At 42.7% G+C, this 16,622-nt stretch overlaps 1 protein-coding gene and 1 long non-coding RNA gene across 3 annotated transcripts in view; both read right to left on the minus strand.

Moving 5' to 3' along the window:
* The window catches only part of LOC117513707 (syntaxin-12-like), a 113,008-nt gene that overhangs the window by 47,385 nt on the left and 49,001 nt on the right, over positions 1–16,622 (minus strand). Inside the window, exon 7 of one of the 2 annotated variants that reach the window (XM_034173948.1) lies at positions 15,471–15,510. In XM_034173948.1, the coding sequence (XP_034029839.1) occupies positions 15,471–15,510 (40 nt within the window). Of the gene's footprint in view, positions 1–15,470; positions 15,515–16,622 lie in introns of both variants that reach the window. The other variant, XM_034173949.1, reaches the window with a different exon arrangement.
* On the minus strand, positions 434–11,935 carry LOC117513708. The gene is made up of 3 exons (XR_004561681.1): positions 11,634–11,935; positions 11,452–11,465; positions 434–447 (listed from the first exon to the last, which is right to left on the minus strand). It is a non-coding gene; the product is annotated as an uncharacterized LOC117513708 (long non-coding RNA).

Genomic DNA, 16,622 nt, shown 5'->3' on the forward strand with positions numbered 1-16,622 from the left:
ATATACATACACATACGAGGTCTGTGAGAAAAGTAACGGACCTTTATATTTTTTCAAAAACTATATGGATTTGATTCATATGTTTTTACGTCAGCCAAGCTTGAACCTTCGTGCGCATGCGTGAGTTTTTCCACGCCTGTCGGTTGCGTCATTCGCCTGTGGGCAGGCTTTGAATGAGCACTGGTCCACCCCTCTCGTTGTTGTTTCATTGCGATTAAATGGCGGAATGATTTGGTCTTTTTTTCCATCAGAATTTTTTCAGAAACTGTTAGAGACAGGCAGCTGGAAACATTCGAAAAATGTATCTGGCTTTCGGTGAAAATTTTACGGGATTCACAGAAAATAAGGAGTGTTACTACAGCTTTAAGGACGGTCTACTCATTTCTAAACGGATGGCTGTGTGGAGCCGGGACAGGCCCAGAGGACAAGCCCAGCTCTCCACAATTTCTCTTATACTCACTTGACTGGTAAGCACTGAAAGCCGAGATAGGCATGTCCCAACTTGTCCCCTGGCACTCCGAAATGGAGGTGTTCCTTTGTCTCGCTTCATCAGCGAATCGGTCTGACGCGCGAAGCCTCCGCGCGGCTTTCCATGACAAAATCTCTTGTTAAAAGTGAAATCTGCTGGAAAATGGCTGATGTTCAGCTCTTGCGATAACCAGAGAAATTGCACACGACGGTCCCGGCTCCACACAGCCATCCGTTTAGAAATGATGTGGTGGTTTCTGCCTCTCGATGGCGGCTCGGAGCGCGGCGCACCGTGCGCCACTGTGGGGCATGCTTAAAGCTGTAGTAACACTCCTTATTCTCTGTAAAGCCCGTAAAATTTTCACCGAAAGCCAGATACATTTTTCGAATGGTTTCCAGCTGCCTGTCTCTAACAGTTTCTGAAAACATTTTGATGGAAAAAAGCCCAAATCATTCCGCCATTTCATCGCAATGAAACGACAACGAGCGGGGTGGAGCAGTGCTCACTCAAAGCCTGCCCACAGGCGAATGACGCAACCGACAGGCGTGGAAAAACTCACGCATGCGCACAAAGGTTCAAGCTTGGCTGACGTAAAAACATATGAATCAAATCCATATAGTTTTTGAAAAAAATAAAAAGGTACGATACTTTTCTCACAGACCTTTTACACACACACACACATATACGTATACATACACACACATATACGTATATACATACACACATATGTGCTGATAATATAATTAGAATATCATGAAAAGTTGATTTATTTCAGTAATTCCATTCAAAAAGTGATACTTGTATAATTATTCATTCCACACAGATTGATATATTTCAAGTGTTTATTTCTTTTAATTTTGATTATTATAACTGACAACTAATGAAAACCCCAAATTCAGTATCTCAGAAAGTTAGAATATTGTGAAAAGGTATTGAAGACACCTGGTGTCGCACTCTAATCAGCTAATTAACTCAAAACACCTGCAAAGGCCTTTAACTGGTCTCAGTCTAGTTCTGTAGGCTACACAATCATGGGGAAGACTGCTGACTTGACGTCTTGTCTGGACTAAAGACAAAAAGGACTGGACTGCTGCTGAGTGGTCCAAAGTTATGTTCTTTGATGAAAGTAAATTTTGCATTTCCTTTGGAAGAGTCTGGAGGAAGAGAGGAGAAGCACAGAATCCACGTTTGCTTGAGGTCCAGTGTAAAGTTTACACAATCAGTGATGGTTTGAGGTGCCATGTCATCTGCTGGTGTTGGTCCACTGTGTTTTCTGAGGTCCAAGGTCAACACAGCCGTCTACCAGGAAGTTGTAGAGCACTTCATGCTTCCTGCTGCTGACCAACTTTATGGAGATGCAGATTACATTTTCCAACAAGACTTGGCACCTGCACACAGTGCCAAAGCTACCAGTACCTGGTTTAAGGACCATGGTATCCCTGTTCTTAACTGGCTAGCAAACTCACCTGACCTTCACCCCATAGAAAATCTATGGGGTATTGCGAAGAAGAAGATGCCACACGCCTGAGCCAACAATGCAGAAGAGCTGAAGGCCACTATCAGAGCAACCTGGGTTCTCATACCACCTGAGCAGTTCCACAGACTGATCGACTCCAGGTTTTGAGCATTTTTGAGGCATTTCGAGGCCACCACAGAGACCTAATTTCATGAATTTCCATTTTAAATTTTTTGTATGTTGGGGTAGGACAGAATACAATAGAAACTTTGTCACTGCACATATATACAAACAAAACTTGTCCTCTGCATTTAACCCATTCTAATTACATTTAGATGCAATCCAGACACTAGGATCAGTGGGCAGCCACAGTCCGGCGCCCGGGGACCAACTCCAGATGTAAACGCTGCCTTGGTCAGGGGCAGATCCTAAATAAGCATGTTTTTGATTGTGGGAGGAAACTGGAGTGCCCGGAGGAAACCCACGCAGACACAGAAAGAACATGCAAACTCCATACAGTTAGCCATTCAGTGTCATTGGTTCTAGAGTGGGAAAATACTTACCTGGGTAGAAAATGTCAGTGTGTTATGTCTTGCTGTTTAATTGCTGCACGCATTTATCTCCGACGTGAAAATTTGCCGGTTGTGGATCACTGAAGCAGCAGCCTCGTGTCAGTACTTGTGAGCCATGTGTACTCATCTCAACATCACAAATGGGCATGAATGTGGGGGCTTTTACTTTTTAATTCAGGAAAAATCTCACCTCCACACATTTAAAACCCTCCTTTGCTCTCCATCTCTAACAATATAAGGTGCGAAATGATAGCAAGTTGGGGCATCTTGTGCTATCCTGACCCACTTCACTGAGCTTAGGGAGAGATGTCAAAATCCAAGAATGTTTATTACCACAGATTTTATTTTATCTTCATTTATTAAGGAATGCCACCCAATCTGAGTAAACACTTCATTTTTTGCTCGTAAAAATGTATAACAGTGCCTTTTGAAACTAAGTAAATTCTCATTTAATGTTGTGGGCTGGGGTGTTTGGCTGGCTTGGTTTTTGTTTTCTGTTTCTCCCACCAGGTGGTATGCATTCAGGACTGAGTGGCTGAGCATCAGGACCTCACCCTGAACACCTGAGGCTTGTTATCACGTGCAGGTCATCAGGACTCACAGCTGTGGTGTATTTTGTCTTAATCAGAGATTGCTGCATTTAAACCTTGAATGCACAGTGTGTGATTGCCAGAGACTCGATCTTGTGAGCAGACGTGTGAGATTGACGTCAGGAGAACAATCTCACCATCACGGACGCAGAGACCGCTCCAGGTTTGACGCCACAGTCTGTGAAGGAGGATTGGGTGAGGTCTCACGCTCTTCAGCACACTTCCTGAGGTAACTTGGTTTTTGGTGACTTTTATGAAGTAATGACAGTGGATTTGGTGTCCCTCACACCTTGTGTTAGTGAGCTGTCACGTTATGCTAATTGTCTAATCAGCTTCTGCTGCAGTGGAGATTTGAACTGAGTTGTTCCGTGCCTGCAGGGTGAGAAGCTGATGTATAGATTTAAGCCAGGAAGTGTTTGCTGATTGCGTGCACCTTTGAGTTGTGTCTCTCTGTGTGGAGTTGGACTCACCTCATGTTTTCTTTCTTCACAGACTCGGTTTGTCGCGGCCATCTGGGGGGTGTCGGCAGGGTCCCTGGGTCCGAACTGCTGTGGCTCCGGACCGTTTGCGCTGTTGAGAGCGCGCCGTGTTTCCACCTCACCAGACCGCGGACATTTTGGTTGTTTATCACCCCACTGTTATGTTTATTAAATTCTGTTATCCTTTGAACCGTGCTCTGCTTATTTTATGCTGGCTCCTTTCAAACGCTGGGTCGGTTCTCCGCCCGCGTCCGAAACATAACATTTAATAAGTATAATTTATATCATTTTGTGTTCAAAACACATTCTCGGGCACAGTGTGTATCAATCTGCATTAGAAGGGCTCCAGCCAGAAGCCAGGAATGCCCCAAAGTGACACAGAGTGTTGTGATCCAGAACCGGGCAAAGTGATCCATTTCCGGCAAATATTTGCACCACACATAATGTAGCTTAACATTTTATGTAGCAGGGCTATCCCATCCTGACTTTTTCAGCTAGACAACATCCAAATACCCAATACAACAATACCCAATAAAGGATCCCTTACCAAAAAATAGTACTGATAAGTATATAAAAAGTAAACTGGAAGTATACTTGAAACATACTTGTATGTACTACTTTTTGGTAAGGGATATTCAGTTGCATTATGGCTCCACATAGCAGGACTTTCAAAAAAGTGATCCAGAACTGGGCAACTGACTGCACATGCACAGTATCAATAACTGCAGCACACTTAAAAATTTCAGTGTTTGTAAACACATTTTAATTGCATGAACAGAATTACTGGACACGCACCTGAGCACTGGATGTTCGGTCACTGACCGGTGTTAGAAGCACAGCACTCCCCTTTACCACAAGCCATAGTCATAACGTCCACAAGCTAAAAGTCCAAATGCCAAAATGCTCACAAAAACACCAAAAGGTCCACAGATTTAAGCCAAAACATCCACATGAGGTGTAGTGTCACTAAATCCCTTTCATGTCCCCAACAGCTCGGCGGTTGTCTCCTGCTTAAAGCTGCGCTTACACTGTGCGAGTTTTGGCCCTTTTTGAGCCGGTTTTTCACTCGTGCGAGAATTTTTTTGGATTGTGCCAAGTTTCAGCTTAATTGGGGACAGGCGCACTCTTCCCGTGCCATGCACTCTGCTCCACAGCTCCGGACTGAGCATCGTGCTCACTACTCCCCGCTGTTCTGCCCCCACCGCGTCTCCGCTCTGGCAGAGCGAAGTCCATTAGGATGCAGCAGAGCAGAACCAGAACTCCAGCGAACAATGCAGGCAGCTAGTTCGTGAAATAAAAGGCATTTGACAGAGGACAGACAGGGTGGAACAACGGGTTTGATTCTCACCGGAGAGGACAGGAATTCAGTTCACATTACTAGACGAAATGACTTCAATCTGACCTTTTTGTGTGCTTGCAAAAGGGTGTGTTATCTAATTTTTACAATAATTTTCCAGCAGCTGGAAACACTCTTTTTATTGTCATGTACATTAACAAAATAAAATAATAATAATGGTTGTCTGTTTTATTTCATGTATTTCCACAGGTCACTATTTTCTCAAAATTCTATAATTTCTATATGCCTTATGTGATAAGGTAATAAATAATTAAACAAATACATACAATAATATTATTTATTATATTCTATTACCAGTAAACTGTGGATGTTTTGGCAAATATATGTGGATGTTTTGGTTTGTGGACCTTTTGGCTGTGGACGTTATGACCAGCACCCGGTACAAGTGCTGTGGGCTTTGGGCTCACTGCACCTCTTCCGCGCTCTTCTGGACCCGGGCAGATTAGCCCATTTAATATTAACTTTGGTGACATGTTTCTTCGTCTTGCAGTGTTCTTCCAAGGTTTTGTTGATAAAATATGAACATAACGTGCAGAGGGCTTTACCGGGGAGCTAAGCCTTGTGGATGAATTCACAGTCTTGCCTTTGTCCCATCCACCTCCCGCTCCAAACATGTCAAATTAAATTTATTTTCACACCACTATGGATGTCTTTAACACGGTCTTCGTCTTGTCTCTTTGTCAGTTTCATCATGTTAAAGATGCAGCTCGATAGACCAAAACTTTCAGAAAATCAAAATGTTCACGTTCGGGTGACTTTCGATATTACAGAGATTCTGATTGGCTGAAAGTTCGCTGTTGTAGAAAAAGTAACCAATGACATTGCGTGTTTTAGCTTGCAGTTTCAGGAATGCGGGTCCCGTGCATATGAGGAAAGGTTTAACAAGCACGGCTAGCCCCGCTGCACCTCCCTCAGCCCCCCAATTTTTCTCAACGGATTTACGCTGATCTTAGAAATCCAGAAAATGTCAGAAATTCACAGATCTGCAGAAAATTCTTATCCCTGATATATACACATACACTGCATCCAGAAAACATTCGCAGCGCTTCACTTTTTCTGCATTGTTATATTACAGCCTTATTCCAAAATTAAGTTAATTCAGTTTTCTCCTCAAAATTCTACTCACAACACACCTGTAATGACAACATGAAAAAAGTTTTTTCTGTAATTTTTGCAAATTTATTTAAAAATATATAACTAAGAAATCACATGTACACAAGTATTCACCACCTTTGCTCAGTACTTTGTTGATGCACTTTTGGCGGCAAGTACAGCCTCAAGACTTCTTAAATATGATGCCACAAGCTTTGTGCACCTATCTTTGGGCAGTTTTGCCCATTTCTCTTTGCAGCACCTCTCAAGCTCCATCAGGTCTGATGTGGAGCATTGGTGCACAGCTATGGCGTCAGATCAGTGACAAAACCCAACTCACATAAAAAATGCATTTACGCGTAGATATTAACTGTGCGTGTGCAAATTATTTCAGCACGCACACGAGGACCAGCGCTCCCCCCTCGCTTGAACTTGATTTCTGCTTGTGCAAAGTTGATTTCTGCTCACACGCAGAGAATTCCTGCTCGCTCGCTTGAAACTTATGGCACTATGTGGGAGGGAACCAGGTTGGCACTGGCTCTGCTGTGATTGGCCATCTCTGGACAGCAAGGTTTGATTGACAGGTCTCCTCTCTGACGCTGAAGTCAGTTGGAGATGATAGCGTTAAGCAATTGTCACCTCGTTTCTGCTTAAAACTCCAGTCATCATCTATCTCAGCGACCGATCTCTGAAACTTCTGTACAATAATCATTTCCACGTAAATTCGTCATTATTTCATAACAAATTACAGAAAGTCCGAGAAATGACCTCCTGACCCCGACACGTCTGCAGACTGACTCTGTACACCCAAACCGATCAAAGGGAATAATGTGATTATTAACCATCAGATGACAAATTAAAACCTCTTAAATCACGTCCAAACCATGACGCCACCACCCTCCCTGAAGGAGACAACGGCATCTCCTTAAAAAATAAAATAATTTATTTATGAATCAAATCCAAACAAAACAGATCCTGTACAAAATCCTGAAATGCTGCATACGGGAAAATACAAGAACATAAGGGGCTTATTGAATATTATTTACAAATTGTAAAAGACAAGAAAATATAAAACAACCAAACATTTACAAATCAAATTGGTCAATAAAAGAAACTACTTTTAAAACATTATTGGATTCAGTCAATGGGAGAGATTTATTATTAAGTTTAAACTCATTTCTCCAGTGATTAATGTTTGGTTTTTGTCTTAAAAACAACATTTGTGAATATATGTTTGCTTAGTAAATTATATTATTAATACCAAAGTCATTACAGTTAATTAATAATTGTCTTAAAAATTCACCTAAAACAGATTATAGTCTTAAAGATTTTGGAAAGGAGGAAATACAAAAGATTAGATGTAAATATTTAACATTTCCAATCTCACCAAAGACGAAAGAACTCCAACTGAAAATTACTAACAAGATTTATCCAACTAAGGAGTTTTTAAAACAGAGATTCCAAATGGACGTCGGTAACTGACTGGAACTGAAGACCTGCTGGACCATCTTTTCTTTTTGTGTGAAACAGTGCAAAGCTTTTAGTTTGACCTTCAACAATGGAATTTGGATCGACGATCTAAACATTACAGACATCAGATCTGGAATATTAACTGTAATGACTTTGGGATTAATAGTATAATTTTACTAAGCAAACATTACATGTCGTCTTTTTTTCCAAGACAAAACCAAATATTACTCATTGGAAGAATGAGTTTAAACTTAATAATAAATCTCTCTCATTGATTGAATCCAAATATGTTTTTAAAGTAGTTTCTTTTATAGACAAACTTGATTTGTAAATGTTTGGTTGCCCAATATTTTCTTTTATAATTTGTAAATAATATTCAATAAGCCCCTTATGTTCTTGTATTGTATTTTCATTGTATGCAAGCATTTCAGGATTTTGTACAGGATCTGTTTTGTTGGATTTGATTCATAAATAAATCATTTTATTTTTTTAAGGAGATGCTGTGGTCTCCTTCAGGGAGGTGGTGGCATCATGGTTTGCACGTGATTTAAGCGGTTTTTAATTTGTCACCTGATGGTTAATAATCACATTATTCCCTTTGATTAGTTTAGGTGTACAGAGTCAGTCTGCAGACAAGTGTCAGGAGGTGATTTTTAGGACTTGTAGTAATTATTATGAAATAATGCTGAATTTATGTGGAAATAAAGCTTCACAGATCTGTTGCTGATATAGATGATGACTAAGGATGAAGGACTAAGAGTCCTTGCCTAGTCAGAGTGCGGAGGTGTCTGAGAGCAGTGGTCGGCACAGTTCCGCTAATCTCCTAATTAGCAAAGCTAACTTTTTTGTTAGCGGATTAGCTTTTCAAAACTTCAAAAACCATCAGTGGACCAATTAGCTTCTGCTAAATTTAGTTCCGCTAATTTAGTCCACTAACTTTTTTTTTGGCATAGTTAGTAACGGTGGGTGAAAAACTAAAATCATACATGTTGGTTCCTGTCTGCTACATATTTTGCAGCAGTCAGGCAACTGAGAGGAGCTGAGCTCAACTCTACCCCAGCAGACAGGCTGCTACAAAAATCATTTACATTCACAGCCTACAGTGGTCCAGACATGAGGCAGAAGTCAAGAAAAGGAAAGCAGGTTTGACTTATGGTTTTGATTTATGAACCAAATTAATGCAGATAGTTTAACTACATTAATGTCAACTCTGTCAATTTTGCAAAGTGAAAATATAACACATATCTTTTAATTTTAAAATAATGCACTAATTCTGAATATTTGAACATTAACACACACAGATGCCAAAAGGCATTATGGGTAAACTGACACTCTACTCATCACTGATTGGTTGATTTATAAAATGTAAAAACCAACACACAAGTTACTGTAGCATGTGTGTCGGTTTTACAAATAAATGTGTATTTGTAAAATATGTCATTTCTTTCATTTGTTAAAAAAAGGCATTTGCCAAACTGAAAATTCTGCTTGTCAGCAGCTGAGAGTGTATGGGGAACAATACTGAAAGTTAGCAGTTAGCTGTAGCTTCCGCTAATTTTTTTAGTGGTTTATCGGTTTAGCATTATGCGCAGCGATCTGCTCTGTGTAAGCCTGATCCTGTCAAATCTCAGAAGCTAAGCAGTGCGGGACCTGGTTAGTACTTGGATGGGAGACCTCTTTGGAACTCACCCACACTTTGAAAACCCCTGACCTAAACAATTTATAAATACATTAAGACAGTAAATTAACATAAAATAATTACGTAGATCAAGCCGGCAGTGTGTTACTGACTCACCGTCATCCTACATACGGAGAAGATCTCTGCTTCCTCTCTGTCTTTTCTGCCATCTTCTCTGCTTAAGACACTCTTAGGTTTCTTAAAAGTCCTCCTCCTTCCTCTTACCAGTTTGGCACCTTAGGAGCTCTCTTAAGGCCTCAGGTTCTTTGAAGACAACTTTCACCTTATCAAGGGAAGTTCTAAGAAATGTCTAAGATTTTTCTTAGAGTAACATCACTAGGAGCTATTTTTAACCTTAGGCTGCTTCACGGATACAGGCCCTGGCATTCACGCCAAAGAGTTCTATCTTTGTCTCAGTCGAGAGAACGTTGTTTCTCATGGTCTGAGAATCCTTCAAGTGCCATTTGGCAAGCTCCAGGTGGGCTGTCATGTGCCTTTTTACTAAGGAATGGCTTGTGTCTGGCCACTCTATCATACAGGCCTGAATGGTGGATTGCTGCAAAGATGCTTGTCCATCTGGAAGGTTCTCCTCTCTCCACAAAGGAATACTGAAGCTCTGACAGAGTGGTCATTGGGTTCTTGGTCACCTCCCGAACTAAGGCCCTTCTTCGCTGATCGCTCAGTTTAGACAGGCGGCCAGCTCTAGGAAGAGTCCTGGTGGATTTGAACTTGTCCATTTACAGATGATGGAGGCCGCTGTGCTCAATGGGACCTTCAAAGCAGCAGAAATGTTTCTGTACCCTTCCGCAGATTTGTGCCTCGAGACAATCCTGTCTCAGAGGTCTACAGACAATTTCTTTGACTTCATGCTTGATTTGTGCTCTGATATACACTGTCAACTGTATGTAGACATGTGTGCCTTTCCAAACCATGTCCAATCAACTGACGTTAAGCTGTAGAAATCTCAAGGATGATCCGTGGAAACAGGATGCATCTAAGATCAATTTTGAGCCTCATGGCAAAAGCTGTGCTATGCTTATGTACATGTGATTTCTTAGGGGGGGTTTTTATTAATAAATTTGCAAAACTCATAAAAACGTTTTTCACACTGTCATTATGGGGTATTGTGTGCTGAATTTTGAGGGAAAAATTAATTTAGTCCATTTTGGCTTAAGGCTGTAATTTAAAATGTGGAAAAAGTGCAGCGCTGTGAACACTTTCTGGATGCACTGTACATATACACACACACACACATATATATATATAATATACATATATATATACACACATACACACACACACACACATACAGTAGCGTCACATGTCACACCCTTTTAATGCACTTTTTTTACTAATAGCCCAATTCCATAGCCTTAAGAGTGTACATATCATGAATGCTTGGTCTTGTTGGATTTGTGAGAATCTACCAAATCTACTGGTACCTTGTTTCCCATGTAACAATAAGAAATATACTCAAAACCTGAATTAATCTTTTTAGTCATATAGCACTACTATTATTCTGAACACTACTGTACGTGCACACAGAGAGAGAGAGTGATATTAATTTTTAATTTATTTGTTTTTTAAGATATCACTGATCACAAAAGCCAAAGATCAGATCACTTTTTGGATCAGAAGAAAGGAAAAAGAGACAAATGACACTTTGTTTTTTATTTTGTTTTAAAACGAGTAATGAAAATAATCCTGAACGGAAACAAGGTGTCCAATGGTTTACATAATATTTTAACATAAAACACTTACATGTGTACAGCCTCTGGGTTTTTAAACTTTAGGTCAAAAATTATTTTCTTTGGCACCACTATCATTTTATTCCTCAGCATTTAAATAAGGAATTCATAAATACTGTCAATATGATCAAAATCTGCACCGTCTGGAAACAATTGAGAATTTCAACCAGTGTTGTGTGTGGCCGGCGACGGGGTCACGATGCATGTGGGGAGCAAAGGCTGGCCCATATGGGCCAATCCATCAAAAGTCTTTGTGACAGATACTACAGCGCAGCTTCAGAGATACAGTTTAAGCCTTCACGGGTCAGGGCTGTTTTGTTCACCAAACAGGGACCTACACCATATTAGGCAGGTGTCACAAGGTTATGGCTGATCTCATTCACCACTTACTCCAATTAAGAGTCACAGGGGGCTGAAGTCTATCCCAGCAGTCATAGGGCGTGAGGCAGGGTACACCCTAGACAGGACGCCAGTCTCACAGGGCCACACATAGACAAACACACACATTCACACCTGCACGTACACCTACGGACAACTTACAGTTTTCAATCCACCTAACCTGCATGTTTTTGGATGTGGGAGGAAAGCCGGATCACCCGGAGGGATCCCACGGGAGGGGTTCCACAAGGAGAACATGCAAACTCCACACAGAAAGGCTACAAGTGGGAATCAATCCCATCACACTTCTTGCTGTGAGGCAACAGTGCTAACCACTAATCCACCGTGCTGCCCATTATGGCCGATCTGTAGAAGACAAATAAAAGTTCACATACTGACCTGTTCCGACGGGGACAGGGGTAGGGGAGTGAGCCCAGCTCTTTCAAGTGTCTGTTGGTTTCTTTAGCCAACTGGTTTGTGTAGTGCTGGAGATGCTGTCTGCAGAGTTACATGAAACAGTACAGAGATCTCATTCAAAGGGTTTGGCTGGTAACATTTAATTAGACAATAACTGGTACCCCTATGAAAGATATTCCCCATCTTTAAGTGTCAGATTTCAGTTTGAAAGCATGACATTGATTTCACTTCACATTTTATAATGTATTCCTGAAAATCCTATCACTGCCCTCCAACAGCTCCTGCTTGCACTTTGATTCACTCTGCTTGTATGTAGTTGCCTGCACAGATTTCCTGCTCTCCACCTTGTTTTCTTCTCACACACTACTTGTGTGCATGTTAAATATCTGCTTGTGGACTTATTTTCTGTGCTTGGGTTTTGTTTTTTGTGCAACAGCTCTGTCAAAATTCCACAATGATGAAATCTGTCCTCATCACCGTGGCGGTCGGGACAGTGCCACTGGATTGGCAGACCGGGGTGTAGTCCCTCTTTAAGAAGGGGACCGGCGGTGTGTTCCAACTATAGGGGAATCACACTCCTCAGCCTCCCCGGTAAGTCTATTCCAGAGTACTGGAGAGGAGTGAACCTCGGATTCAGGAAGAGCAATGTGGTTTTTGTCCTGGTCGTGGCACACTGGACTAGTTCTACACCCTCCATCGGGTGCTCGAGGGTTCATGGGCTCACCCAACCAGTCCACATGTGCTTTGGGGATCTGGAGTAGGCGTTCGACCGTGTTCCTCGGGCACCTTTGGGGTGATGCTCTGGGAGTACGGGGTCCGGGGTCCTTTCCTAAGGGCTATCCCTTCCCTGTCGACCGCAGCAGGAGCTTGGTTCGCATTGCCGGCAGTAAGTCAAACCTTTTCCAGTACATGTTGGCCTCCGCCAGGGCTGCCCTTTGTCACTGTTCTGTTCCTTACCTTTATGGACAGAATTTCTAGGGGCAGCCAGGGTGTAGAGGGGGTCCAGTTTGGGAACCACAGAATCTCATCTCTGCTGTTTGCGGACGATGTGGTTCTGTTGTCTTCGTCAAATCAGGACCTTCAGCGTATACTGGGGCGGTTTGCAGCTGAGTGTGAAGCGTCCGGGATGAGAATCAGCACAAGTGTAGGAGTTTAAGTATCCGGGGTCTTGTTCACGAGCGAGAGACGGATGGAGCGTGAGATCGACAGACGGATCGGTGCAGCGTCTGCAGTGATGCGGTCACTGTATCGGACCGTCTTGGTGAAGAGAGAGCTGAGCGGGGGGGCAAAGCTGTCGATTTACCGATAGATCTAAGTTCCGACCCTCACCCTCATGACCGAAAGAACGAGATTGCGAGTACAAGCGGCCGAGATGAGTTTACTCCGCAGAGTGGCTGGCGCTCCCTTAGAATAGGTGAGGCTCGGTCACTCGGAGGCTCGGAGTCGAGCCGCTGCTCCTCCATGTCAAAGGAGCCAGCTGAGGTGGCTCGGGCATCTTTTCCGGATGATCCCTGGATGCTTCGCTGGAGAGGTGTTCTGGGCACGTCCCATTGGGAGGTCCCAGGAAGACCCAGGACCGCTGGAGGGACTACGTCTGTCGGCTGGCTTGGGAACGCCTCGGGGTTCCCCCGGAGGAGCTGGGGGAGGTGTGTGTGGATCGGGAGGTCTGGGAGGCTTTGCTTGAGCTGCTGCCCCAGCGACCGACTCTGGATAAAGCAAAGAAAATGGATGAATGGATGGATGGGCTTCCCTCATCCTAACTGACCTGATTTTAAAGCTAGAACCCCAAACACACCCAATATGCCGCCTTACACTTACAGTAAAAAGATACTGTTTCACATCCCTCTTTAGTTATGCAAAAATCTGAATTTTACTGCAGCCATATAAACTTATTTATATGGCTCATCAATTTAAATAATCCAGGGCTATAATAAAAAAGGCCCAGACTAATCAATCAATCAATCAATTTTTTTTTATATAGCGCCAAATCACAACAATCAGTTGCCCCAAGGCGCTTTATATTGTAAGGCAAGGCCATACATAATTATGTAAAACCCCAACGGTCAACGACCCCCTGTGAGCAAGCACTTGGCTACAGTGGGAAGGAAAACTCCCTTTTAACAGGAAGAAACCTCCAGCAGAACCAGCTCAGGGAGGGCAGTCTTCTGCTGGGCTGGTTGGGGCTGAGGGAGAACCAGGAAAAAGACATGCTGTGGAGGGGAGCAGAGATCGATCACTAATGATTAAATGCAGAGTGGTGCATACAGAGCAGAAAAAAAGAACAGTGCATCATGGAACCCCCCAGTCTACGTCTATAGCAGCATAACTAAGGGATGGTTCAGGGTCACCTGATCCAGCCCTAACTATAAGCTTTAGCAAAAAGGAAAGTTTTAAGCCTAATCTTAAAATAGAGAGGGTGTCTGTCTCCCTGATCTGAATTGGGAGCTGGTTCCACAGGAGTGGTTCCTCCAGATAATACAGATTTAAATATTTTAGTTGTTAGAATTATTATTATTAGTAGTAGTAGTAGCATGGAAAATGTCTTCAAACGTGAAGGGTGTTGTGGAGTCCATCTGGATTCACCCCTGGTTTGCAGTCTCTGACCAGGAACAATCAACAATTTGTTACTGATGTGGAAAAACACGACCTGATTGAGAGGTAAGAAGGTTTTATGAGTGCATTTCACATCATGCACCTCAGAAGAGATTTTAGGTGTGTTTTTATTTTTTTTTTTTGGGGGGGGGGGGGGGGGGGGCATTAGTATTTGTTGTTAATGTGTCACAGGTCTGCAACTGTGTTTTTAGTTTAACCACAGCAAGAACACTCATAGACACACTCAGCGCAGACTTTGTAAGAAAAGAAAAGTTTAAAAACATGTTTATAAAATTCTGAACTCTGCTTGCGATGTTGCCACTGTGCTGAGACGTTGACACTCAAACACACAGCCCCCCTCTGACTCCTGCAGAGTGCAGCAAGGACACAGAGGAACAGACACAGGGATTTGCTGATGGCACTGAGGACAAAAACAAAATAAAAACAGAGACGTTATTCTAAAAATATATTTTTTAATGTTTTGAACGCGGCATGCAAGTGTTGTGGGGATGCAGTAAATTTTATATCTTGCGTCCAGCCTTGATTTTGCATTTCACTTTTTGGCATCATAGCGATGGAGAACTTTAATCTCTGATAATGTGTTCCATATTTCAGCCAGCTGTTGACTGTCTGAACACACCTCACTCAGCGGATGTGGATTGAGCAGATCAGACACAAATAGGATGGGAAACCACTGCTTTGGTGGCCTGGTGCATCCTGTCTAACTGATTGGTTGTGACACTTGGATGCTAACCAGTGAGCTAAAGTGTCAATGGGATGATATCTCTTTTTACTAGATATCTTGGGAAGATCCCTAGGTCCTACTGGGATGGCTTTGTATCAAAAAATTGTTAGGGAGACTCAGATAAGGAATACGACTTGCATCATAAGTGGCTTGGAGTATGATCCCACATGTTTAAGAACCCAGCAACTGGAAAAGACCAAGGGGACTCTTAAGTTTCACCTGCCTGCATACAGAGAGAAGGCTACTTTTGAGAAGTGGGGATGGACTGGTTGTCTGCCTGAGTGGCTGCTGACCAGGACCCAGGGCACTTGCATGATACTGTGGATGTGGGGAGTTGCAGTATATCTGTGTGCTCCACAACCTGACCTACTTTGGGTCTTGGACCAGGTGGGGGTCAGACTGAAAACATTTACTAAAGATAACTTACTTTTCAAATGTAACCAGCTGTTCACTCACAATGCCTCCATCTTCCTTTAAAAAAGAAAACATCATCAGTATACATATTTGTATCACACACTCACATCACTAATGTGTTTAAAACTGTAGTCTAATTATGTGCCATGAAGGGCCAACACTACAAATATTTCTATTTTAAGCAGGCCATATACAACACTAACAATATAATGCAAACCTACAGTCCACCAAGTACACTGATAAGCGCATGCCTTAGTGCAGCACCTATGGAGTAACTGTCACAGGATCTTTTGTATTGCTGAATTGAGACCACAGTGAAGCAGTTCAAGCACGTTCAAAAGTTCTGCCACACTGTATTTCCCATATTACATCATAAGAGAGATAAGAGAGAATATTGTCTTTGTAATGAACAACAAAACTTCACTGGTGACATCCAGTCAATAGCAGCAATGATTAAATAGAAAAAATAAAATATAAGAGCAATAAGGTGCATAAGACAACAACAGACATGTTATTTACAATGTAAACTGAGATGCAAAAATTGCACTGCCTATGGCTGTTTAAAATCCAGTTGGTACAACAGTCTGTGGCTCAGACTGCAGCTGAAGCTGGTGAGTATGAGAGTGGGGGGGCAGGGAAGAGGAGGGGTGATGGACGCTACAGCTCTGCTGAAAAAGCTGTTCCTCAATCTACTAGTCTGGGTTTTTATGTTGCGGGCTCGCTTCCCTGGTGGGAGTGGGGCAAACAGATGGCTTCCAGGTTGAGTTTGGTCAGTGGAGATCCTGGTGGCTCTCCTGTGCACACGTCCAGCATACACAGCATCCAGGACAGGAAGCTCAGCTCCAACAATCCTCTTTGCTGTCCTCACAACCAGAGCCAAGTCTTTTCTGTTTTCTGCTGTGCAGCTGGTACACCATACAGTCATGCCCTGACAGAGAATGCTCTCCACAGTGCTCCTGTCGAAGTTCACCAGGAGCTGAGGGGATAGACCACCTCTCTTTACCTTCTTGAGGAAGAGAGCCTTTGTTGTGCCTTCTTGAACAGGTGGGAGGTGTTGACTGGTCAAGAGAGGTTTTTGGTGATGTGGAGTCCCAAGAATTTGATGTTGTGCACCACCTCCACTGTGTCACCGTTTATGTGAAGTGGTCGGGGGTGGTCTTCCTGG

The sequence above is a fragment of the Thalassophryne amazonica genome, chromosome 7 (assembly GCF_902500255.1).
Source record: "Thalassophryne amazonica chromosome 7, fThaAma1.1, whole genome shotgun sequence".
Taxonomy (NCBI): domain Eukaryota; kingdom Metazoa; phylum Chordata; class Actinopteri; order Batrachoidiformes; family Batrachoididae; genus Thalassophryne; species Thalassophryne amazonica.